The following is a 26,873-nucleotide window of genomic DNA, read 5'->3' as shown; positions in this document are numbered from 1 at the left end:
ATTTTTACAATTTTGTTTTACCACCAACATGAAATACAATCCAATAAGTGGCAGAGTATACCCACATACTGGTTGCAATATACACTATCATACATAACCCCGTAAGAGCTTTGCCACTACAACCAATTCAATCTTCTGGGATTTCCTTTCCATTTGTGCGGTACAATTAATGACCATAGCAATAAATGCAAAGAAGCCAACCTTACAAAAGCACAAACCGTTCTGGTCACTCTGTACTGGCCTACTACTCACAGTGATCCTCTCAGTCTCCCTCCCCCTTTCCCCACCACCCTCTACTTTCTTCATTGCCTCAGAACCTCTTCTCAAACCCCCCTGTAGTTCTTCTGCCTAAAATCTCTGACCCCCAAAAACTTATTTGCTGGTTGTTTCAGAACCCACTACAGTGTTTTGGGTGCCAGGTTGATGGTCGTGTTGCAACAGTATGTAGGAGGGAGATTACGTTGTATGAAAAGTGTGCAGAAAGGCATGGGACAAAGGAGTGTGTAGTTTCGGTGGGAAAAGTGGAGTGTTTCAATTGTGGGGGTGGCCATGTTGCTAGTGATCAGAAATGTCCTGTGCGGTTGACAGGTTGACGTTTCGAGGGTGCAATTAGTGCAGAAAGTGTCATATGTGTTCCAGGTACCCATGCCAACAGCCTAGTGTAGAATCTGTTGGGGCCAAAGTAGTGGGAAGGGGTGGTGGGGATAGTGGTATATATTGTATATATAGGTTTAGATGGTGGTGCAATTTCCTTTTCTCCCCATTTCCCTTTTTTGTGAACAATGTGCAATGCTCTTTTCGAACTGTTAAAAGGCAGAAATAAGCAACAAAGCGGCTAGTTGGCCGTAAAACTACACGAAGAAGAATAAGAAGAAGCGTTAACTGTTTTGATTGGCTAAATTAAATATCAACCGGAAGTCACATCAGAGGTTATGAATTGAGAGGGATTTTGGTGTGAAATTCAGGGGGCACGTTTCGGCTGTTTTTGTCCGCCTTTACATTAGAATAAAATTCACAGGGAAGTCAAATACAATGCATGAAACACAGAAATGTCAGACAGGGTACTTCTATTGAGCATTTAGAGGCGTTTTGCTTTCTATAAACTAGCTATGAACGTGTTCCATTGTTTGCTACCCAGGCAATTGCTAACTAGCTAGCAAGCGTAGAGGTTTGGTTTTGATTAGCTGAAAAAAACACAAATAAAGCGGCACCACTTTTTTGATAAGTCAAGTGACTAGCGCAAAATGCCGGAGATAAAACTCAAGCATGTAGTGTCTTGCAGCACCGAAGACAATGTAAGTTGTCCAACTACTATCTAGACTCATTAGCTAATACAGTATTCGTTAGCCCGCTTGCTAGCTTCCTAACGTGTTAGCTAGCTAAGTTTGCTTGCTGTCTGATTGAGAGATAATGTCGACTGTCTAGCCCTCTACTGTATATAAGTACAGTCTGACCATGGCTATTTTTTAAGCCCACCAGAACAAAATCATTGTGATAGTACTGAATAGTATTTGCATGCTCCATTCGAAGTAGCTAGCTAGCTACAGTACACTTCCCAGTAATTTATTGTTGTCAAAAATGTATCTTCTTGAATGTAAACAATAACACTCATTTCCAGTGGTGACAATACCAGATGGTAATTGAAGATCATGGGGTCCTAGCTATTCTTGTTGTTTCCTTGCAGACTCACAAGGCTGACAACCTGCTGAGCTCAGACACATACAGAAAATGGAAAGCAGCAAGGCCAGGGGAGAAACAAACCTCAGTCATTATACAGGTAATAGGCTACTTTTCCTCTGCTCTGTGTTTTCATGGGATTGTGTAACAATTCACTGACTCCAATTCATACAGAAAATTTGTGGGTGTTAAATTCTCGATTTTGAGGTCAAAAGTGTTGTGAGTGTTATATCTTAGTGTTGATTCTAGTGGGGTTAACACCAATGGGATTTACAGGTGTCTTTACTCGACTGAGTTCATTTCTGTTAATTCCCTGAATGAAAAATACTTTGGAGTGGCCGATCATATTTCCCAGCATGCTTTTTTGCAGGGAGAATTTTTGGAATAGTTTGTTTTAATATATCCTGTATATTTCTGCATGCACATTAATTAATTGATCTAAGACAAATAATGTGCACTTTCCTAAAATATTCCAATCTGTAAGTGGTTGGACTTATTGCACCCGTACTGAGATAGTTGTTCCAGTTTAGGTGTTTTAGGTAGTCTTGTTTGATGAGTTCTTCACCATAGCAGTTATTCTGAATGCAGATTGTAGATAATCAATTGTTGAATATCTTCCCTACTAGGGGTGTAAGTAAACGTTAACATTTTTAAAAGAAATTGTGATTTTCAACCTTAAGAGAAAAAAACCTAACTGAATATCATAACAGGTCCCGATCGCCGTCATCATGAAGGGAAAATAAAAGTTGAATAAATACCTAACGCAACAAAAATCTAATCAAATATTATTAGTCGCATGCGCCGAATACAACAAGTGTAGACCTTACAGTGAAATACTTACTTCTGAGCCCCTAACCAATGCTGTAACGTTAGTAGGAGGGAAAATCAGAGCAGCAGCTCAAATGTGAGTGACGAGGGGGGGGGGGGGGATAGCGACCATGTCAACTTGTGCTGGTAGACTACGTATTGCTAGTTATTTATTATCTCATCTGATTACATCAGGGCTCTTCAAGCCCAGTTGGAGAGCTACCCTCCTATAGGTTTTCGGTCCAACCCCAGTTGTATCTAACCTGATTTGGTTTATCAACCAGATAATTATTATAATCAGGTGCTCTAGATTATAGTTAGAGCGAAAACCTACAGGACAGTAGCTCTCCAGGAACAGTTTTGGAGAGCCCTGGATTACATAGTACCTGTATTGACTGCATCAAACCAAGGGAAGCTAGCTAATGTTAGCTAGGCTAATTGAAACTATTTAACTTTAACTATATACTTTCTCCCCTTCTCAATCTTACAGTAACAATTCAGATTATTATGTAGAAGCCTACCTGTTGGCTCTTGGTGTTGTAGCCTGTCCTTCTCATTTAATTTCTTATTCTGTAATCTTAATTAATTAATTCTTCCTGTTAGTTTTTTTCCCTAGTTTGTACTAAATAACCCATGCTCTTTCCCCCATCGTTTCAGTTTGAGAAAGAAGAGCAGGTGTACAGCATAGACATAGGAAATGAAGGGTCTGCTTTTATCGAGGTGCTGGTGGGACACTCAACCTCTGTCAAAGACCAGGACTATGAGGTATGCCACCCCCTTACTGTGTATTGTAGCACCTGTATACCTCGCTGAAATCTACCACACTGAATGCACTGAGTGAAGGTACTAGTCTCTGCCTCTTTATTATGGACAATGCATAGTTGTGGCTTTACTACCATCAGGTATAGTGTGCTGCTTAATTCCTAAGAGAACTTCTCACTGTCTCTTCCAGGTTTTGCTGGTCACGTCCTCCTTCATGTCCCCCATGGAGAGCCGTAATGGCACCAACATCAACCGCGTGCGCTTCTTTGGCCCTAACCAGCTGGTGAAGGCTCACGCCCAGGAGAAATGGGACCGCGTGAAGATTGTGTGTAGCCAGCCGTACAACAAGGTGAGCTGCACAGCACTAAAAGCGAACATTAGTGAACAGAGAGCATTGTGTGTCTATGTGATGCCACCTAAATCAATGTAAACCAGGGTCGTATTCATTAGGCAGGAAACAGACTGAAACAGGGTGGGACTAACAACACTTGTCCAATAAGAAACGTCCATTTTTGTTTTCCTTTGACATGTCTTAGTGTCTCAGCTAGGATTTTGACGTCATTGAATTTGAGGTTAAGGTAATTGGCCAGGCCAAGGTCACTGGCATAACCCCCTTATGCCAGTGACCTTGGCCTGGCCAATTACCTTAACCTCAAATTCAATGACGTCAAAATCCTAGCTGAGACACTAAGACATGTCAAAGGGTCTGCTTCTTAATAAAAACCTATTTGAAAAAAGCCATTACACTTCATTATTATCATGGCGTTTCATTGTTATTATTCAGGTTATTACTTATTAACGGAGTCAAAATAAAGATGTGTGTCCTTTTCTGTTGGTTTTTCTTGCTGTTGGTTTTTCTTGCATATAATACAATTCTATACAGATCCTATTTCGACACAAAATCATTAAAATTAAGTCTGGTGGGTTTTCTACCACTTTCCCCTAAAATAGTCGCATAACGTCACAATCCGTGCTGCTGTCATTCGATGGCATTGGCATATGTTCTTCAAAGAGAGGACGCTGTAATGAGAGAAATAATGTAGCCTAAGCTACTGAAAATAGGCCTTGACAAGATTACATCATGACAGGAGTGTTTGATTTTATTAAAGTGATGGAGTCCAGACAGGCTGCTTTAGGACATTTTCTGAGTGGTCATATAGAACCCCCCGCAGGGGCGGTGTCCATAATACCCATAAAAACTTGGGGTCAAACAGGGAAATTGTTCCAATCGTTTTTCCACCATTCATTTTCCCCATAGGGTTTTTTATAAACACTTAAAATAGGGGCTGTGTTTCGGGTAGGCTTACCCTGGCGTGACGTTTTGATAACCATGTAAATCTCTCTGACTTTTTCCAATATATTCCGCTCTATTTACTCTCTAATTTCAAAATTGACGTTATGTTATACTACCAATCCCTGCAAGCTCCTACATGTCATCTCTAGCTGACACATTTGCTAACAGTTATTGTGTTAATTTGAAACTTGCACAAGACAGTTCACAGAATTGAATTTTTTTTGAGAAATGTAGCCAATTGATTCATTGCTACATTTAGCTAACATTATATAGTTAATCCTGAGATTCTTACCTTTGCCTCAATTCGTCAGTCTCGTCCAGATCATCATGGCATTTGTAGTTCTTTATGACAGCCACATTAGCAGCTAATTAGCGTTTCATTTTTAGTGGGGGAAGTACTGTCAAATATATTGATAAGTCACCTTGTCCTAGAGAGATTTACACGGTTATCAAAACTAGAGGTCGACCGATTCATCGGAATGGCCAATTTCAAGTTTTCATAACAATCGGAAATCGGTATTTTTGGGCGGCGATTTCCGATTTATTTAAATGTTTTATTTATTATTTATTTGTATACCTTTTATTTAACTAGGCAAGTCAGTTAAGAACACATTGTTATTTTCAATGACTGCCTAGGAACTGTGGGTTAACTGCCTTGTTCAGGGGCAGAACGACAGATTTTCACCTTGTCAGCTCAACTTATCTTATAAAAAACAATCAATCATAATCACTACTAACTAATAACTACTAATCCAGTTTAGCAGGCAATATTAACCAGGTGAAATTGTGTAATTTCTCTTGCGTTCATTGCACGCAGAGTCAGGGTATATGGGCTGCTTGCGAACTAATTTGCCAGAATTTTACGTAATTCTGACATACATAGAAGGTTGTGCAATGTAACAAGAATATTTAGACTTAGGGATGCCACCCGTTAGATAAAATACCGAACGGTTCCGTATTTCACTGAAACGTTTTGTTTTCGAAATGATAGTTTCCGGATTCGATCATATTAATGACCGAAGGCTCATATTTCTGTGTGTTGTATGTTATAATTAAGTTTGATTTGATAGGGCAGTCTGACTGAGAGCAGCAGGCCCGTAATCATTCATTTTTTATTTTTTTTTTTGTAAATATTTTTTTAGGAGATCCCTACCGACCAATCCCTCCCTAACCCGGACGACGCTAGGCCAATTGTGCGTCGCCCCACAGACCTCCCGGTCGCGGCCGGTTACGACAGAGCCTGGGCGCGAACCCAGGGACTCTGATGGCACAGCTGGCGCTGCAGTACAGCGCCCTTAACCACTGCGCCACCTGGGAGGCCGTAATCATTCATTCAAACAGCACTTTCGTGCGTTTGGCCAGCAGCTCTTTGCAAGCACAGTGCTGTTTATGACTTCAAGCCTATCAGCCTAATGGCTGGTGTAACCAATGTGAAATGGCTAGCTAGTTAGCTAAGTGTGCGCTAATACTGTTTCAAATGTCACTCGCTTTTAGATTTGGAGTAGTTATTCCCCTTGTGCTGCAAGGGCCGCGGCTTTTGTGGAGCGATGGGTAACGATGCTTTGAGTGTGGCTGTTGTCGATATGTTCCTGGTTCGAGCCCAGGTAGGGACGAGGAGGGGGACGGAAGCTATACTGTTACACTGACAATACTATAAGAACATCCAATAGTCAAAGGTATATGAAATACAAATGGTATAGAGAGAAATAGTATTTATAGGACTATCTTAACTACAACCTAAAACCTCTTACCTTGGAATATTGAAGTCTCATGTTAAAAGGAACCACCAACTTTCATATGTTCTCATGTTCTGAGCAAGGAACTTAAACGTTAGCTTTTATACATGGCACACATTTTTACATGGCACATATTACTTTCTTCTCCAACACTTTGTATTTGCATTATTTAAACCAAATTGAACATGTTTCATTATTTATTTGAGGCTAAATTGATTTTATTGATGTTTTATATTAAGTTAAAATAAGTGTTAATTCAATATTGTTGTAATTGTCATTATTACAAATAGAAAATTGTAAAAAAATTGTCCGATTAATCGGTATCGGCTTTTTTGGTCCTCAAATAATCAGTATCGGTATCGGCATGAAAAATCATAATCGTCCGACCTCTAATCAAAACGTCAAGCCAGGTAAGTCTACACAAAACACTTATTTTGGGGTGGCAGGGTTAGAGAGTTGGACTAGTAACCGAAAAAAGCTGCAAGTTCAAATCCCCGCGCTGACAAGGTACAAATCTGTCGTTCTGCCCCTGAACAGGCAGTTAACCCACTGTTCCTAGGCCGTCATTGAAAATAAGAATTTGTTCTTAACTGACTTGCCTAGTTGAATAAAGGTAAAATAAAATAAATTATTTGAAGTGTTTCTAAAATGAATGTTGGAAAAACGATTGGAACCATTACCCTGTTTGACCGCTAGGTTTTAAGGGTATTATGACTCATTCTGTGGTACTCAATTAAGAGTACCTGCTACCCCCCCCCCCATAAAAGCACCTGTCACTCAAAGCCACCAGTGTATGTCAGACACAAGACAATATTTCTCCTTTACTTAAAACGTATAAAAATAACCTTGGCCTTAAAACGAATAAAACTAACCTTGGCCTATCTTAGGCTTTCCGAGGCTATAATATTTTTTTATTTACTTTTATTTAACTAGGCAAGCCAGTTAAGAACAAGTTCTTATTTTCAATGACGGCCTAGGAACAGTGAGAAGCTGAGCTTCTCAGTATTTTTTCTTCACCTCCCACAGTAGGAAGTCAACAAAGTATTTTTTTTTCTTTACATCCTTTCAAATTATAATAGTTCCTCGCAATATTTGAGAAATCTTTCCAACACTCTTCCCCTCGATAATCAGCTTTGTTCAGGGGCAGAACGACAGGTTTTTACCTTGTCAGCTCTGGATTTGATCTTGCAACCTTTCGGTTACTAGTCCAACGCTCTAAACATTAGGCTACCTGTCTAGTGAATGAAGGGAAGTATGAAGGGGACAGCTATCCTATAATATGAAGATTAAATTGACAATCCTTAAAATAGAAACAAATACACACAACAGCCTATTTATCAACAAAGCTGATTATCGAGGGGGATAGAATATTTCTCAAATATTGCGAGGAACTATTATAATTTGAATGGATGTAAAGAAAAAAAATACTTTGTTGACTTCCTACTGTGGGAGGTGAAGAAAAAAATGACTGAGAAGCTCAGCTGGGCACTTTCCTACATTTGACATTTACAAGAAGCAGGACATGTACACAATATATGCAAAAGTATGTGAACACCCCCTTAGAGGATTCGGCTATTTCAGCCACACCCGTTGTTGACAGATGTATGAAATCGAGCACATAGGCATGCAATCTCCATAGACAAACATTGGCAGAAGAATGGCCTTACTGAAAAGATCTGTGACTTTCAACGTGGCACCGCCATAGAATGCCACCTTTCCAACAAATCTCTTCGTAAAATGTCTGCCCTGCTAGAGCTGCCCTGGGCAACTGTAAGTGCTGTTATTGTGAAGTGAAAACGTCTAGGAGCAACAACGGCTCAGCCACGAAGTGGTAGGCCAACACAAGCTCTCAGAACAGGACCACGAGTGCTGATACACTCACTAGCGAGTTAAAAACTGCCTCTGGAAGCAATGTCAGCACAATAACTGTTCGTCAGGAGCGTCATGAAATGGGTTTCCATGGCTGAGCAGCCACACACAAGCCTATGATCACCATGCGTAATGCCAAGCGTCGGCTGGAGTGGTGTAAAGCTCGCCACCATTGAACTTTAGAGCAGGGGAAACGCGTTCTCTGGAGTGATGAATCAAGCTTCACCATCTGGCAGTCCGACGGACAAATCTGGGTTTGGCGGATGCCAGGTGAACGCTACCTGCCCCAATGCATAGTGCCATCTGTAAAGTTTGGTGGAGGAGGAATAATGGTCTGGGGCTGTTTTTCATGGTTCGGACTAGGCTCTTTTAGTTCCAGTGAAGGGAAATACGACATTCTAGACGATTCTGTGCATCCAACTTTGTTGCAACAGTTTGGGTCAGGCCCTTTCCTGTTTCAGCATGGCAATGCCACTGTGCTCAAAGCGAGGTCCATACAGAGATGCTTTGTTGAGATTTATGTGGAATAACTTGACTGGCCTGCACAGAGCCCTGACCTCAACCCCATCGAACATCTTTGGGTTGAATTGGAACGCCGACTGCGAGCCAGGCCTAGTCGCCCGACCTCACTAATGCTCTTGTGGCTGAATGGAAGCAAGTCCCCGCAGCAATGTTCCAACATCTAATGGAAAGCCTTCCCAGAAGAGTGGAGGTTGTTATAGCAGCAAAGGGGGAACGGCTACATATTAATGCCCATGATTTTGGAATGAGATGTTCAATGAAAAGGTGTCCACATACTTTTGGTCATGTAGTGTTTTTCTATCAGTGCTCAGGCGTGCTTGCTCCATCAACATTAACAGGACAGAAACCAGACGCATGCTCATTTCTAAGATGGAGAGTGTATGTGATCGTATGAAATAAACCAAAACGTATTTCTCACAAGTGTAGCAAGTTGTGATCTCCGCAAACGTTTCTATTCCGGGAATGTGAACGGTAAATTACTGTGATTAGTAGATGCATTAACAGAAATGAATGTAACAATGACAGGGTTTGACGGTAAATTGCTTGTTTTAAAAATGGAAGGCTACTACATGGGTATTCATAAAAGTGCATTTCGGACGACACTGTGTGTATATATTGCCCAGGTTACTATTCTACTTTGGTGGGGTAGGGGGGCAGCAATTTTTTTAGTCTCGCCTAGGGCAGCATATCGGCCAGGGACGGGCCTGATCAGCATTGATTAGTCTATAAATTAAGGAAAGATTACATATGAAGTTATACCATGTCAGGTTGGAGAGGATTGGCCCATTGTCCATTGGACACATGAGTGTATTATAGGCCTCGGAGCCAGAACAACCTTGTCGACCGCTGTTGAATAATTAATGAATAGTCAGACACATCCAACTTTCTTTTTTTTTAAATAACAATGTATTTATTTACTAGCAAGCAATGAAAATGTGCATTGTATAAAAGAAAGTCAACACATCAAAGCTTTTTTACGTGTTTAAGTGTCATAGCCTATAGCGCTCTACACCCCCGCTATTCTAGGGATTAGCTGCTCAAACATCAAAGGACAGTTGGAAAGAGGAGATGTAGAACATTTTGTAGACACCGTTAGCAAAATATTTGCTTAGAATCATTAGTGAACACTCCCGCTATTAGGTAAAGTTTATCTGCATGAAAATGAAGTTCTTAAAACATTTTATAAATCCTAAAAATGAATGTCGATGACAATCTTCATCCGTAACCGTCAGCTACACAGTTATTCAGTGACTGTCACAGCCCTAGTCTCAGCACAGTTCCTATTGTATACACTTATGAAAATGATTCAGGTTGGAGCGACATGACGACAAATGGCATTTTCCACCCTCAGAACATAGCATACGGAGTGGCCTTCGTGAAGTTCCATTCACCACCAGACAAAAGTGATCCACCAACCACAACAACACCGGTAAGAGAAGCTCAGCCGCAATCTTTAACCTTTTTCTACATAGCCAATGTCGTGGTAATTTCCTGTATTACTAAACATTGAGAGAGCAAACCACACACAAGTCAGAGTATATTATAAAGTCCATATTTAATTATATATGAGCTTCACCATAGCCCTGTGACTTTTAGATCAATTCAGTGTCTATAAATGAATTCTCAGAGTGCTTACAAAACAGTTCTTAGTATCATTTATAGCCAAGACACACCCATCTCAACTCACATGACGAAACACAGATCTCAGGAACAGTTCACAAAGAACATTTTACTTGTAAGAGGAGTATCCCATAGCCAGATTGGTCTCCTAAACAAAGTTTTTATCTCATTCTTTTTTACCACTTAGGACCAAAACATTACCTCATCCAATGGCCAATACAGTGCCTTGCGAAAGTATTCGGCCCCCTTGAACTTTGCGACCTTTTGCCACATTTCAGGCTTCAAACATAAAGATATAAAACTGTATTTTTTTGTGAAGAATCAACAACAAGTGGGACACAATCATGAAGTGGAACGACATTTATTGGATATTTCAAACTTCAAAATAATTTTGCACGCCCAATTTTTCAGTTTTTGATTTGTTAAAAAAGTTTGAAATATCCAATAAATGTCGTTCCACTTCATGATTGTGTCCCACTTGTTGTTGATTCTTCACAAAAAAATAGTTTTATATCTTATAACACTAAAATAACACATCCTAGATCTGAATTAATGAAATATTCTTATTAAATAGTTTTTTCTTTACATAGTTGAATGTGCTGACAACAAAATCACACTAAAATTATCAATGGAAATAAAATGTATCAACCCATGGAGGTCTGGATCTGGAGTCACACTCAAAATGAAAGTGGAAAACCACACTACAGGCTGATCCAACTTTGATGTAAACACTTAAAACAAGTCAAAATGAGGCTCAATAGTGTGTGTGGCCTCCACGTGCCTGTATGACCTCCCTACAATGCCTGGGCATGCTCCTGATGAGGTGGAGGATGGTCTCCTGAGGGATCTCCTCCCAGACCTGGACTAAAGCATCCGCCAACTCGTGGACAGTCTGTGGTGCAACGTGGCGTTGGTGGATGGAGCGAGACATCATGTCTCAGATGTGCTCAATTGGATTCAGGTCTGGAGAATGGGCGGGCCAGTCCATAGCATCAATGCCTTCCACTCCAGCCACATGAGGTCTAGCATTGTCTTGCGTTAGGAGGAACCCAGGGCCAACCGCACCAGCATATGTTCTCTGGCAAATGCCAAACGTCCTGCACGGTGTTGGGCTGTAAGCACAACCCCCACCTGTGGACGTCGGGCCCTCATACCACCCTCATGAAGTCTGTTTCTGACCGTTTGAGCACATGTACTGACCTGTCTCCTGGTAGCGCCTCCATGCTCTGGACACTACGCTGACAGACACAGCAAACCTTCTTGCCACAGCTCGCATTGATGTGCCATCCTGGATGAGCTGCACTACCTGAGCCACTTGTGTGGGTTGTAGACTCCGTCTCATGCTACCACTAGAGTAAAAGCACCGCCAGCATTCAAAAGTGACCAAAACATCAGCCAGGAAGCATAGGAACTGAAAAGTGGTCTGTGGTCACCACCTGCAGAACCACTCCTTTATTGGGGGTGTCTTGCTAATTGCCTATAATTTCCACCTGTTGTCTATTCCATTTGCACAACAGCATGTGACATTTATTGTCATTCAGTGTTGCTTCCTAAGTGGACAGTTTGATTTCACAGAAGTGTGATTGACTTGGAGTTACATTGTGTTGTTTAAGTGTTCCCTTTATTTTTTTGAGCAGTGTAGATTAAGATAAGGGCAACCTCAGAGGGGACATGCAGTAGTTACAGACACATTCCCATAAGAAGACAAGCCTGACCTCCTTTTTAAATCGAACTCCAAGCAGGCTGTTGTGCCTTTTACTGAGGAGTGGCTTCCGTCTGGATGCTCTACCATAAAGGCCTGATTGGTGGAGTGCTGAAGAGATGGTTGTCCATCTGGAAGGTTCTCCCATCTCCACAGAGGAAATCTGGAGCTCGGTCAGAGTGAACATCGGGTTCTTGGTCCTCCCTGACCAAGGCCCTTCTCCCCCGAATGATCAGTTTGGCCCTGCAGCCAGCCCAGGAAAAGTCTAGGTGGTTCCAAACTCTTTTTGTTTAAGAATGATGGAGGCCACTGTTTTCTTGGGGACCTTTATTTAATGCTGCAGACACAATCCTGTCTCGGAGCTCTACGGGCAATTCCTTTGACCTCATGGCTCGGTTTTTGCTCTGACATGCACACACCTATATAGACTAGGTACGTGCCTTACCAAATCATGTCCAATCAATTGAATTTACCGCAGTTGGACTGCAAGTTGTAGAAAAATCTCAAGGATGATCACAATGGAAACAGGATGCACCTGAGCTCAATTTCAAGTCTCATAGCAAAGGGTCTGAATACTTATGTAAATAAGGTATTTCTGTTTTTTATTTTTAATATGTCTGCAAAAAATTATTGTGTATAGATTGAGGAATACAATTCAAAAAATCAATTTTAGATTAAGGCTGATTTTAAGGTCTGATTAGATTAAAGTCTGATTGCACTGTAAGTCCATATGCCACCATCTTTTGCGCAGATCCAGTAATATGCTTCAACCTCAAATTAATGGGCACTGTTTTATTTCTTTATTAGATGGTGCTTGTCTTTCCCATTCATTTGGGATTTATGCATAAAGCTGGATCCACACAGCAGATGGGCTAGGCTGTGGACTCGTCTAGAGAGTAGACAAAAAAAAATCTAAACTTTCTTTGATTTTGAGTGAACTAGAATTTATACCATCAAAAATTATATTTATGTGCACTGTCCTGTGCTTTCCTAACATGACTGACTGATCAGACTCTCTCACAACACTGTCTTTCTTGCCCCCTGACAGAAGTTGACCAAGCTGGGCCAGTTCCGGGTGAAGGATGAGTCCCCATCGGCTTGCCCCAGTCTACAGCCAGGCAGCCTCTTCTTCAACAGAGAGAGCACCTCCAAAGCCAGCCCAGCGCTCAAGGGTACTACTACTGTACTCAAGCTAAAGGCCTAGTTACAGCTAATTTCAGATTGCATGTTTATTAGTGCGCATTGATGTGATGTGATTGAGTGAGCGAAAAGCACCATAGGGTCTGCTGGTGGGGTGAGAAATTGGAAACAATATTTACCAACTTCTCTCTCTGTCTCTTCACCTCTTCTCCCCCCACAGTTTCGCCACAGACTGAGAAGCTCAGCTATGCAGCTGCCGCCCTGCAGTCTGGATCAGGGTCTGGCCACTCCTCAGCCCCACCGTCCTCCAACTCTCCCCCACCACAGGTAAGGACCAAGGCTTGGTCTGCATCCCAAATGGCACCGTAATCCCTATATAGTGCACTACTTTTGATCAGAGCCCATAGTGATGCATCATTGGCTTCTCTAAGACCAGAACTGATGGTGAATCATTCATTAAGTCCTTCCATGCTAGTGCGGACTGACCTGAATCTCCAGGCTATGTTACTAGTTATGTCCCAAATGGCACCTTATTCTATTCCTATATAGTGCACTAGTTTTGCCAAGCGCCTTATGGGCCTTGGTCAAAAGTAGTGCACAATATAGGGAATAGGGTGCCATTTGAGAGGCAGACACCATATTGATTTCTTTAAAAAGAGGTACAAGGTGATTGTTTTTTAGCCCTGCAGCTGTGTTCGGTAGACTGCGCCCTCGTAGCTAATGTAGTATAGATTTAATGTAAACATTGTAAATCATCGATAGTGAAAAGAGATGACAGTATGGAGGCATATGTTTGCTTGTGGTACATTTTTCCAGAGGCTCAGAGATGGAACATTCTTTCAAGTGAGAGGCGATGTTACTCACTTACACATTCATTTACCAAAGTGTAAACATAATTAGGACCTGCTATTTGTTTGCTTGTTTGTTTTCTCTGCTCATTTCTGTCAGTTATCCCACTTATAGAAAGTATAAGCAGTTTTCATTCTAAATTTCTTGTTTTCTTAATTGAAAAGTGAGTGTTCTCAACTGCTTTGTTCTTTTAGTATGTATTTCTCTCATTGTTTTACCGTAAGGACAAATGGCTTTATCCATCCTCTCTCCTTTTTCCTAGGCAGCAGTGAAGAGGAAGTTTGAGTTCACTAAAGAGCGCCAGACTGCCCTCGCTCCGCCCCCCTCAAAGAAACCCAGCCCTATGGGCTCTCCTGAACGGGGCACTACCACCCCCAAACCCAAGGCCAAACCCAGCACAGCCAGTACTCCCAGCCCCATCGCTGCCAAAGGTAAAGAAGTCAGTCAGCTATCCAGCCAGCCACTCACTGACTCACTCTACACATTTTTCACCTATGCTTGTGTGAATAAAGTAAGTTTAATAAATCAATGCAAATACTATGATAGTTATATATTCTTATTTTCCCCTCTCCTCATCTCTGTCATTCTTTTCACCCCAGTCTCCCCTGCCCAGAAAACCCCAGACACCAAGAAGAAGGAGAGCCTGTCCAAACCACAAGCCAAGCCCAGAGCCAAACCCTCCAAAGCCCAGTCCAGCTCCTCCGAGGCCACCATTCCCCTCAACAAGATCATGGAGGGTGTGGTGTTTGTGCTGAGTGGCTTCCAGAACCCCTTTCGGGGGGACCTGAGGGACAAGGCCCTGGCCATGGGGGCCAAGTACCGCTCTGACTGGACCCCTGACGCCACACACCTCATGTGAGTGGAGGAGATGGAGATACTGGGAGGTAGTAGTTTGGGAAGTACTCTTAAGTTGGGTTCTCATTGTAATCTGAAATCTTATTGGTAATTTAAAGATGCATGAAAATGGTAATAGAGTGAGGTAAGAACATATTGGAAACAGGTCAAAAAGAATTGTGTGGAGTACAACCAACAATGGGGCTAGTATTATAGTGGTAGTAATGTTTGTAGGAGTAATATTATCAAGTATATTCTCCATCTCATATACAACCAAGACTAGTGTAACTAGAGGAGTATCACGATAACAGCATGCGAAGCAAAGCAGACCATATCACCCTAATCACACTCTGCCATAGTAGCAGTGGGCTGTCCCTGGCTTCCTTCCTGTGCCTGCATCCCATATGGCACCCTATTTATTGCACTATACAGGGAATAGTGTGCCATATTTTGGATGTAGCCATGGTCACGTTCGACCCTGGTCGAAAGTAGTGCACGATATAGATGCCATCTGGGACGCAGCCGTGCTAACCAAGGGTTTATCATCTGCTTTATCCAGCTGTGCCTTCTCCAACACCCCCAAGTACAGCCAGGTGAAGTCAGCAGGGGGCGTCATCGTCCGGAAGGAGTGGGTGCTGGACTGTCACAAGAGGAAGCAGAAGATCTCCTTCAAACGGTAAGGGGAGGGGGAGGCTGTGGGAGGCAGAACGAGGGGGAGGGAGGGGGAGGCTGTGGGTGGCAGAACAAGGGGGAGGGAGGGGGAGACTGTGGGAGGCAGAACGGGGGGGGGGGGGGTTGTGGGTGGCAGAACGAGGGGGAGACTGTGGGAGGCAGAACGGGGGGAGGGAGGGGGAGACTGGGTGGCAGAACGAGGGGGAGGGGGGGGAGACTGGGTGGCAGAACGGGGGGAGGGAGGGGGAGACTGTGGGTGGCAGAACGAGGGGGAGGGAGGGGGAGACTGTGGGTGGCAGAAGGAGGTGGGTGGGGGGAGACTGAGGGAGGCAGAACAAGGGGGAGGGAGGGGGAGACTGTGGGTGGCAGAACGAGGTGGGTGGGGGGGACTGACGGAGGCAGAACGAGGGGGAGACTGAGGGAGGCAGAACAAGGGGGAGGGTGGCAGAGAGAGAGGGGAGGAAGTTAGACTGTGTTGTTAAGTCTGCTTCAAATAAATGGGTCCTTTGACTCATTGCCACCCATTCTCTATCAGAAAGCTTCTTTGAATTAAGTGAAGTTGGCAGTTAATGGTGTTTATAAGCACCTATTGCCAAGACTTTACCTGTACCCATGCAGCTCACTGAAGATGTATTCAGTCTAACTTCTACTAATGATTCTTGTCGCTACAAGCGGACTCAATGAAGATCTCTCTTCAATCAAAACTGTGCATTGAAGAATATGGCTGAATCTCGAGTTAGTCAAAGCAAGGCCTCAGATAATATGAAAAGGGTTTCTTACCGCACCTTTCTTCAAAGTGAAAATGTCTTTCACATAAGGTCTTCACTTCTCGTCTGTCACCTGAGGTGAAATCACTGCTTCCACGGGTAGTTTCGAGACCTGGTTTCAAATACTATTTGTAGATCAATAAGACCTCAGTTTTGAACGATGTGTTTAGACAAAAAAAATGTTTTTTTAAATACAAGTTGAATTTTGGAAAGTATTGACATGCATTTACTTATATTAAAAGTTGTTGTTTTGGGCTGTGTATTTCAAACTACTCAAATACACAGAAAAGTGTATTTTAAAATACTTATAAGCAAAACATGCAACCATTTAAATACTTTTACTGAGTTACAGTTCATATAAGGAAATCTGTCAATTAAAATACATTCATTAGGCCCTAATCTATGGATTTCACGACTGGACAGGGGTGCAGCCATGGATGTGCCTGGGCGGACTTAGGCCCACCCACTTGGGAGCCAGGACCAGCCAATCAGAATGAGTTTATCCCCAAAAAGTGCTTCATTACAGACATAAATACAACTCGGCACCCCCGTCAGACAATCTCGCAGGTGAAGATGCCATATGTGGATGTCCTGCGCTGGCGTAGTTGTGTGACACAACTGGTGCACCTGTGTAATGATCATGCTGTTTAATCAGCTTCTTAATATACCACACCTGCCAGGTGGATGGATTACCTTGGCAAAGGAGAAATGCTCATTAACAGGGATGTAAACAAATGCACAACATTTGAGAGAGACAAGCTTTTTGTGGGTCTGAACATTTTTGGGGATCTTTTATTTCAGCTCATGAAACATGGGACCAACACTTTACATGTTGCGTTTATATTTTTGTTCAGTGAAAATATGCATGTATTTGAACGCAGGTCTGGTACTTTCTAGGCTAGGTCAGGTCTCAGTGATTGCTGCCTGCATCAGTCACCTCCTATGTTTTTCTACACTTCCCTACTCCTGTACAATGCGCTCATTTTCTTTAGTCAGAATTGACATCATGTCTGTGTAATTGGCCCTCAGAAACAAATGAATATCCGCTCATCTAATTTGAAAGCGGTGTGCGAAATGATAAAGTACTATTGTGTAAGGGGTGTTGCGGAAATAAGTCCAATTAACACTGTTGAGGTATTAACACGCTAATTGTGTGTATTTTTCTCTGCGTTGGCATCATAATTCTACTTTGGGACGCGCACACACACACACACACACTACCGCTGTTATTTGGCTGTGTTTACTGACCCCCTTCTGCTGTAGACTGCTCTCCATCTCCCTCAACCACTCTCCTTTTTGTATAGAGAATCCCTCTCTCCTCCTCGTCTATCCTCACTCTCATCCCTCGTTCCTCATCCATCCATCCATCCAAGCCATCTCGTCTCTATTGTGCAGCTCTTGTTTGGAGTGTGGAGCTCTAATGATTTATTCCTTATTTAAAAGCTGCATCTGCTATGGGTAATTGAAGGGTCCACTTCCTTTGAAGAACACTAGTGCTCACACACACACACAAACACACACACACACACACACACACACACACAGAGAGAGAGAGACGTAGACACACACACATACTCAAACGCAGAGAGACGGTCGTCGCACGCTCGTACACAAACACACAGGCCAACTCAAACCAGACGAACACTGCTATGCATCTAAATGTTCTGGGCCTTTTGTCCTTTAGAGAACACTTCAAAATGAAAGGAGGAACAGAGAAGAGGAGAGGAGGGGCGCACGCTTCCCTCAAGTGGCATCAAGATAAACCGGCAACACAATGGAATGAATGGGGAATAAATGAGTAAACTTTGCGTTAGTGTAGATTATTGAAGGTTTCGTCCGTTGGTAACATCTGAAGTGCCTCAGAAACCTTTTTAGATTCCCTTTTAGTTATCACAGACCTAGGTTGCGTCGCAAATTGCACTCTATTCCCTGTCAGTCCCTCTCTGTGGGATGGCTGAGGGCACTGCCACCAGGCTCTCCCGTCATAGGACCCTCTCAGTCCCTCTCTGTGGGGTGGCTCAGAGGGCACTGCCACCAGGCTCTCCCGTCATAGGACCCTCTCAGTCCCTCTCTGTGGGGTGGCTCAGAGGGCACTGCCACCAGGCTCACCCGTCATAGGACCCTCTCAGTCCCTCTCTGTGGGGTGGCTCGGAGGGCACTGCCACCAGGCTCGCCCGTCATAGGACCCTCTCAGTCCCTCTCTGTGGGGTGGCTTAGAGGGCACTGCCACCAGGCTCGCCCGTCATAGGACCCTGTCAGTCCCTCTCTGTGGGGTGGCTCGGAGGGCACCGCCACCAGGCTCGCTCGTCATAGGACCCTCTCAGTCCCTCTCTGTGTGGTGGCTCGGAGGGCACCGCCACCAGGCTCGCTCGTCATAGGACCCTCTCAGTCCCTCTCTGTGGGGTGGCTCGGAGGGCACGGACACACCGGCGCCCCTTGATAGGTGTCTCAAAACCCATTTACTGTTGTGAATGGCCTGGTTCCATTCCAACAAGGGCATTTGTCTTGTCAGTAAAGGACTTTGATACTGCAGTAGACAGTATGTCACGTTCTATTGATGGTACGGAGGCAGATGTAGGCCCAGTAAAATAACGTAACGTCCACACACTTACTTAGTTCGACCGCCTTTGAATTCCTCACGGAACATAGCTCATCGAATTCAAGGTAGTGCATAAATGTTTGTGTTTCCGCCCTTGTTTGCGTAGTAGCACTTCTAATGTTTGCAAAACGACATGTACAATTACATTTACAGTAGTGTGTCAAATGTATATTTTACATTAGAGCTGGAACGGTAAACCGCATTTTGCTGATATCGTTCATAACGATAAGTAGCCTATACTAGAGAAATGTGAAGTTTGAAATGTAATAAGTTTTGTTAATATGTGTGATTGTTAATGGGACACGTGATGCTACAACCATCAAACTAGTAGTAGTAGTTTAAAGGGTAATACAAAATACTGGTGCACATTAATGTTATAAACTTATCAATCTATTTATCGTATCGCATCAGTTAATTTATTTTTGTCCATATCACCCAGTTAAATGTACATTCTGCAAATACATAATTGTAGGCGACAGAACCACCCCCAAGTGTCAAACAAATCCACTTAACAGGAAGAGGGAAGTATGTGGATGCATTGACTGTGCTGTCCATGGTGCTGATTTATGGTACTGTGTGTGAGACGTGTGTGCACTCTGTTACTGTTCTGTGTCTGGCTAGCCTTTGTGTCCATCTGGAACTTTTTTGCGCCCTTTGGATTGTGTTGTTCCAACATTGGAACCTTTGCGCAGAATTCCAGCCAGTGTGATCATCCCTTTGCTGCCCATCTAGTAGGAATCTTCTTGTTTATCCAGTCAGATGTTTTGCTTCTTTTCCCTTCACCCCTTTTTATTTTTTATTTCTTTATTTAATGCGATCTTTCTCTTCTTTCCCCCATTTCCTCTCTTACTGCCAGGTACCTGATGCACGGAGTGGCGTCCAGCTCGGAGGGGAGCGACGTAGAGGAGGATGAAGAGAGTGAGGAGGAAAAAGAGAGAAGGGTAAGGGCTTCTTAAACCGTTCCACGACCTAGCAGTATGACATGACATGAAATGATGAAAACACAATTCTGCTTCAAGTAACTGTAATTGTTCTGATTTACATGATTGCATTTGTTTTATTCCCACCCCGGTACTGCCCTCTCCGTCGTTGGCAGACTCCACAAAAGAGGAGAGAAGAAGAAAGGCAACCCACTCCCAGAAAGACCCCCATCAAGAAAGAGGAGGAGGATCTGTATGGTGGCTCCACAGACGCAGATGAACCAGGTTTCCATTATACACACCTCCATTGGAGCTGGGACGATAAACCTAAAATGACTGATTTTGCTACACAGTGTTCCTGTAGATTGTTCTAAAATAATTTGGTCAACAGTTATACCCTATGTATTATCTTAATTCCTGTTATAAAAGTATCTGCCTGTCCTTGTTTCGTTGTCAGCTGCTGACTCTCACTCCCTCTCCCCACTGTGCACACGGAGGAGCGAGAGATGAATTCTGAGAAGCACAAGCATATTGCTCAAAATGCTAATACGGAAACAGTTTTCAAAGGAACTACTGTTCTATCCCACTGAACTACTGTTCTATACTGCAAAAATGTAAACACACCATGCAACAATTTCATTGATGTTACTGAGTTATAGTTGGTATGAGGAAATCAGTCAATTTAAATACATTTATTAGGTCCTAATCTATGGATTTCACATTACTTTTTCTTAATATGCTGTAAAAAAAATGGGCCTCGTGAAGTGTGGAAATGTATGAACTCACTACATTAAGTTGCTCTGCATAAGAGTGTCTGCTAAATGACTCAAATGTAAATGTAAGTGGACAACCAGGATAGAGGAAATGGAGAGATGAGCTAAGAGTTATTTTAACTGATGGGCGGGATAGAGGATTCTGAGGGTGACGTGTTTATCATCCTAAACATTGAGGCTGTAGTTAAACCAGTCAGGATCACTTCAGATATTCAGTGCAGCACTGCTTTTGAAACGAACAACAGAACAGATACTAATTTGCGTAGCGGATATTATTCTCTCCACTTATTTATGTGTAAATCATTGCTGCCAGTTTTCTTACAACAGACAACTACACACTTTTGATAGCAGCTGAATCACATGTGTCAGAATGGAAGGACCCTGACATGGTGTTGGAAAGGATAGGAGAAAGGAACATACTCTTCCAGAGACTCGTTTCATCACCTTTTCCTGACAGCCATTATTGCCGTAAATGTATTTCTATGGCCATGTAGTGAATGAAATCGCTCAATGGGCTTAATACATTTGCTCTAGTAGCTAGCCGAGGAAGAAAGAAAGACTAACCCCACAAAGACTGAAGAGGATGGACATGAGAGGTTGAAATGGACAGAGGGAGAGAAGTTGGGAAAAGACTGCTTTAATGAATTGTGTGGAGGGATGGACGGATTGACAACGCCGCCATTAAAAAGGACAGGAAGAGAGGGATGCGTGTCGAGAGGACAAGGAGAGTGAACGAAGCACTTGCGTAGAGCAATCGCTGCCGAGAGACTTGTGCATGATTCTAATTTCTATGGTAATGCAAGGCCAGGAGTAAGTGGTCTGGGCGCATTAGTGCGCCGAGAACGTCTTTACTAACGCATCACATGCCTGGAAAGAGGGAAGAAGAATGAATCGCGACTGGGTGGATCTCAATAGTCTAGAAGTAGCTTATTTTCCTTGTCTCCTTCGTCTGCACTGGTTGGAAAATACATATGCACAGTATTAAGGGAACCTAGCCTTTAACTAGGGCCTAAGTACAAGGCCTTTTAATTTTGGAAGAGCAAAGCTTAGAGAGGTATGGGTGAAGCACTTACATGTTTCTACAGCGTAGTATAGACTTAAGTTATGACCCAATGTAGATTAGTAAGATGGAATGCTTCTGATGTAGGTTATGTTCTTCTGATGTAATAATGTTATTCTCCTGTCTCCTACAGAAGATGAGTCTGGCATGGACACGGAGGACGAGCTAAAGAGGTAACTAACATCACCAATGAACACGAATGGGATAGTGTTCATATTTGACTGTAGCGGGGGTCGAAGCCATGTCCTACTGCAGGACCTCTGGGTTGACAGTGCCTCTGCCCTAGCCTGGTTTCAGATCTCTGTGCTGTCGGAGTTGCCCAATGACCATAGGAGTTGCCCAATGACCATAGGAGTTGCCCAATGACCATAGGAGTTGCCCAATGACCATAGGAGTTGGCAAGACAGCACAAAGGTCTGGGTCCATGATACCTTGATCCTCTTGTTGCTCATCATGGTTATTATTACACATATTTGTTATTTTACTGGGGTTACCAACTCGCCATATATAATTTTCCCATCTGTTCTCATTTTGATTCATTAGTTGTCGGATTGCGCTGTCGTCGTGAATGTAAATGAATTGCCGAGCTTGTTGTTGGAAAGGATTTTTGTTGTAGAGCATCAATACAAGTCTTAAACTCCGCCATACTGAAATGGTCTTGCATCAAACATTCCCCTCGCTCTTGAGCTCTTTCAGTAATCTGAAGAGTGCGTGGGTGTTTGTTTTTGTATGTGGGCTGAAATGTCTGGTTCTGTCAGTTGTATTTGTTGTGCTGTATCACAACAGAATGAACAGGTGTGGTGTCTCTTCATTCAAGGACACCAGCAGAGCATCAATCAGTAGTTTCATAACCCCCGTTTCATAAACAGTTTTTTTCTCTCTCGTCGGCAGGGTGGAGAGCGCTAGTCGGCAGAAGGAAGGAGAGAAGGAGAGAAAAGGAGTGAAGGAGGAGGACCCTTTTGGGGGGTCGACTGACGAGAACACTGACGCTGAGGCCGAGGAGGACAAGCCCATCCCTGAGTTACCAGGTCTGTCTCTGTCTGTCTGACCTTGTCTGCCTCTCTCTGTGTGGTCTGTGCTGGCTGTGTGTGTCAGTTTGTTCTTGCTAATTGTTCATGTTATTCAACATCAATAAAGAACTTTTCTGTAAGCCACGCTGGTTTTTCACGACACTCGCAAATGTTAAGTTGTCAAATTGCACACCATTTCTTCTCTTTTTTCCCATCAGTGATGAACAATGAGGATTACTGTAATGTTCTTACAGGGAGTCTTGCACTCATGCTGATCTATCATTTTCTTACGACCCTTTAGATTTCCTAACTGGAAAGCGATTCTTCCTCTATGGCAAGTTCCCCAACAATGACAGGCGCCTACTCCTGCGGTACATCATCGCCTTCAACGGGTAGGGAGAAGAAAGAGAGACTGACTCCAGAATGAGAGTAGGGCAGATTTTCCTGTAACAGTAGTACTTTACTAGTACTTTTAGAGGTAATACAAGTGATCAGCGGATGAGGGCTTGTGTGTCATTGTCCCTTTATAAAACAGTGTTTGGGATCTCCGGCGAGACGTGTAGCTTTCTCACTCTCTTCCTCCTCTTCCCCTCCCCATATCTCTCGCTCTCCTTCTTTGTTCCTCTCCCTCCTTCTTTGTTCCTCTCTTCAGGGAGGTGGAGGACTACATGAGTGAAAAGGTCCAGTTTGTCGTCACCGGCGAGGGATGGCACGACTCCTTTGAAGACGTGAGTGTGATCTCCCTTTTGTTTCCTTCGAAAGACCTCTTGATTGATGTTAAACACACATATGAGAGTGCGATACACAAGCAGGCAGGCACACACTCGCACACCACGAACATGATTTGTGGAACACACACACTTATAAAGGTCTCATCTCTTTGTTAAAAGGTAATGACTCCAGGGAGTTAGAATGCTAGTCATCTATGTAAAGTGCTCAATTCATAGTCTGCGCCCAAAAAAGAGACAGAGACATGTATAATGATATTTTCCCCTTTTGAAAGGCTTGGAATGAAATAGAGGTGCCACTCTAGCTATCACGTGATCATCTTAAGTGAAATAAGTAGTACATTTTTCCTAATGAGGCCAGACAAAATTGATTCACTGTTTTAACGTATTTTCCCCCCAGAAAAGTGAGGCGAGCGAGTGGGGTAAAAAAAATAAAAAATAATAATCATTAGGTTTATAAGGTATAACAGTACTTTACCACACATAGGCTATATGGACATGAACAATAGGCAAAATATTCAATTTCAGACTGATTTTCAGATTATTATTATTAAATACACAATTTAACATTAATTAACATTATTCACATCGGATGTATAATAGAATGCATTTTTCTATCATTTTCAAAAATGATTGAAAACAAAGTAATGTATGAATGTATTATCAGTTCATTAATCTACTTAATTGTATATCCTACCAAATTCAGGAATTATTAACAATAAATCATTGTAATCAAATTGAAATGTTGATGCATAATGAGTTCATTATCTGACTGCATCTCTATAGCCCAGGCGTTAACAAAATATTCATACAAATACGATTAGACCCGCTCATAGGCTAGGCCTGGTAGAAAGAGTCAATCAAGTTAGGTCTGCCAAATGAATGTGGGACTGGAAAATAATACATCAATCCAGCCATAGAGTATAACCTTTCATCATCATCCATATAACATGCAACAATTAGAAGCATCAATCTATATAGATGAAGTGTGACTCAATTCGAGCCCAGTAACTTTGCTCAACGCATCCTCCTTCGACTGCCTCGTCTGGCTGCCACGACAAGCATGTGCGTGCCACTGGCGATGTACTTTGCTGGACACGCTAGCTGTTCTAGGCGGCGTGTCATCACTTCAAATGCATTCCTTCGTGTTGTTATCGTTTGGCCTACTACCAGTTAATTGGTTAAATGACATTGTTGTTTTGTCTATTAATCGCTTCTAATAGATCTGAAAATGATGCAATAACCATGAATTTAACCGTCTGTTTGTTTATAATGCGGGACGTCCCATGTTTAACCTGGACACACAAATAGTAGGAATTTGCGCCGGCTTCAGCCATGACCGCATGAGAGAGAAATGAAACATCTGCACGTCGCCTGCAGGTGCCAGCGTGTGTGTTCCACTGTCCAATCTGAGGCTCCAACATGATCTGAGCGCGTGATCTGAGTCTGTTTGGTCTCTTGGGCATCAAAAAAAGCCTCAAGGCAGAGCGGAGAGTGCATGATTAACAAAGAGCTGCGTATATTGTCCAAAAAACAGCACATCTGATTATTATTATGTTTGATTTTTTTCTGGGTGGAGAAAAGTGAGGCGTGGCATCCGTTAAACAGTAATTCAACTTTGTTCGGCCTAAGTATTATTTATATTTAGAAAATATATCCCAAAAGGACGGATTCTAGGACATGGATTATGTTAAGAATACTTTTGATGTGCTGTTTACCTACCTCAGGGCCTTTTGTGTGCATCACTGATGTTTGATTTGATATTGGACATGTGTGGTTAGTTGCCTTTTGATCTAGGTCTGTTACACAGACATCTGTGTTCCACGCCAGCTCATTTGCAATGGAAAGTGCTTCTGCCAAGTCACAAGCTATTGAAATACAGTATATATGTTGTTGACCTATTTGGTGTACCATTTTAAATATTGGTTCAGTCTCTGTAGCCCTTTATTATTAAACAGATTCCCACCTCCTGACATATTTTCCTCTCGCTTTCTCTCTCCCTCTCTGCCACAGGCACTGATGGAGAATGGTAATTTAAGCTTTGTCAAACCCACATGGATTTTTGCCATCAACGATCGACAGAAGATGCTGCCATATCAGCCCTACACTGTTGTCCCTTGAGACTTGCATTTGCTAACGTGCTCACACACACAAACACACACACACAACAGTATTGTACCTGTCCAAAGGGTAGGAGAGGTTTACATTGAAGCCATAGACACTAGCTCTTCTCAGATCCTCAGGTAAATGAAATCAAGCCTGTGCCATTTTGGTACAAATGCCTTAACTTTACCTGAGGCCATCCAGAGAGCTGGATGAAATGGTTTCCTTACCAGAGATGGCATATCTTCGTAGACTTATCATTACCGGTGCACAAAAATAACTCCCCCATCTGCCTCTCTTTCAGGGCTTTTAAAACTATATTTCTCTGCTTCACCTCCACTACCTCAGGGTCTATGTGGAAACTTCAGTTACCACTCATGTCCTGAAAGGCCACTGGCTTTGATAGAGGAGGGTGTATTAGTGTTAGGAGCAACATAGAGGGTCCTAGGTGTAGCCGGAATGGCACCCTATTCTCTTAAAGAGCCCTATGTGCCCTGGTCAATAGTAGTGTACTACGTAGGGAATAGGGTGCCGTTTACTGACGTAAAGGTGTTTGTTCGTTTTTTAAGGTCACTGACACTCGATGCCAACGACCACGAAATATGAATAGAAAATAAGGCCTTTGTCCTTGTTGCTCGGTAGGAATAGGAAATGGACTTCATGGATTGGTTGGTATTCCTCATCTTATTATTTATTAAGTCCACTTTGGCATAATACATGGGATTGTAGTGTAATTTGTAGCATGTAGTGCTGTACAATGACATGTACTTTTGTTTTATTCATGTTGTATGCTGTTTGAACTGTACACAGAGACTATTGTGTGCAAAAGTGTGAGGATCCAATAAGTCCTGTTTTTGCTTGGTTATTTCTGGAAGTATATGATGTGTGTTCATTATCCTTGTTTTTCCCGTCTAGATTCGACTTGTTTGTTACAGTATCTTAGCTTTGCTTTCAGATTTACCCCCCCCCCCCCCCCCCCCCCCAAAATAAATATTTGATCAATTAAAATAATGGATTTTTAAATGAATTGCACACCCTGCGTGTTTTTATTGATCAACTAGACAGATTTAAGCGGATTTGAATGCACCCATCCTTCTTTCCTCTATTCATATTCTGTTTCAATCCCTCCATTCTCTATCATCTCCCCCCTAATTCAGTTCTCCCCATGTTTCCCTCTCCAGTCAAGGGGATTAGAGTAATGGAAGAAGAGCAAGAGGGAGAAGAGAAATTATGATCAAATGTTTGAATTCTATGCCATGATTATTTTGAATAGAAATCATTTTAATTTTGGGTGGGGGTGGGGGTATGTCAGTGGTGTAAGATTAATGCATACAGTTTTAGACATTCATTACCTGACCTGACACAACATTGTTAAAGTTGAAATGCAATTTATAATATTTTTCACAAGCCTTTTAGGAGTGTATACTTA

At 42.6% G+C, this 26,873-nt stretch overlaps 1 protein-coding gene across 1 annotated transcript; it reads left to right on the top strand.

The window, feature by feature from the left end:
- Nucleotides 1-905: 905 nt before the first annotated feature.
- Nucleotides 906-26,471, top strand: LOC110488613 (DNA repair protein XRCC1). Its single transcript, XM_021560895.3, has 17 exons — nucleotides 906-1,295; nucleotides 1,685-1,777; nucleotides 3,142-3,249; nucleotides 3,437-3,595; nucleotides 10,019-10,096; nucleotides 13,038-13,161; nucleotides 13,350-13,456; nucleotides 14,241-14,409; nucleotides 14,578-14,833; nucleotides 15,372-15,488; nucleotides 19,707-19,791; nucleotides 19,947-20,055; nucleotides 21,737-21,776; nucleotides 22,495-22,631; nucleotides 22,915-23,005; nucleotides 23,266-23,341; nucleotides 25,355-26,471. Exons 1-17 carry the CDS (start codon nucleotides 1,245-1,247, stop codon nucleotides 25,460-25,462), a joined length of 1,908 nt encoding a protein of 635 aa, XP_021416570.3. The 5' UTR covers nucleotides 906-1,244; the 3' UTR covers nucleotides 25,463-26,471.
- Nucleotides 26,472-26,873: the final 402 nt, after the last annotated feature.

The sequence above is a fragment of the Oncorhynchus mykiss genome, chromosome 2, assembly GCF_057628025.1.
Source record: "Oncorhynchus mykiss isolate SJ-2025 chromosome 2, ASM5762802v1, whole genome shotgun sequence".
NCBI lineage: Eukaryota > Metazoa > Chordata > Actinopteri > Salmoniformes > Salmonidae > Oncorhynchus > Oncorhynchus mykiss.
This window is presented reverse-complemented; position numbering and strand designations above follow the sequence as displayed.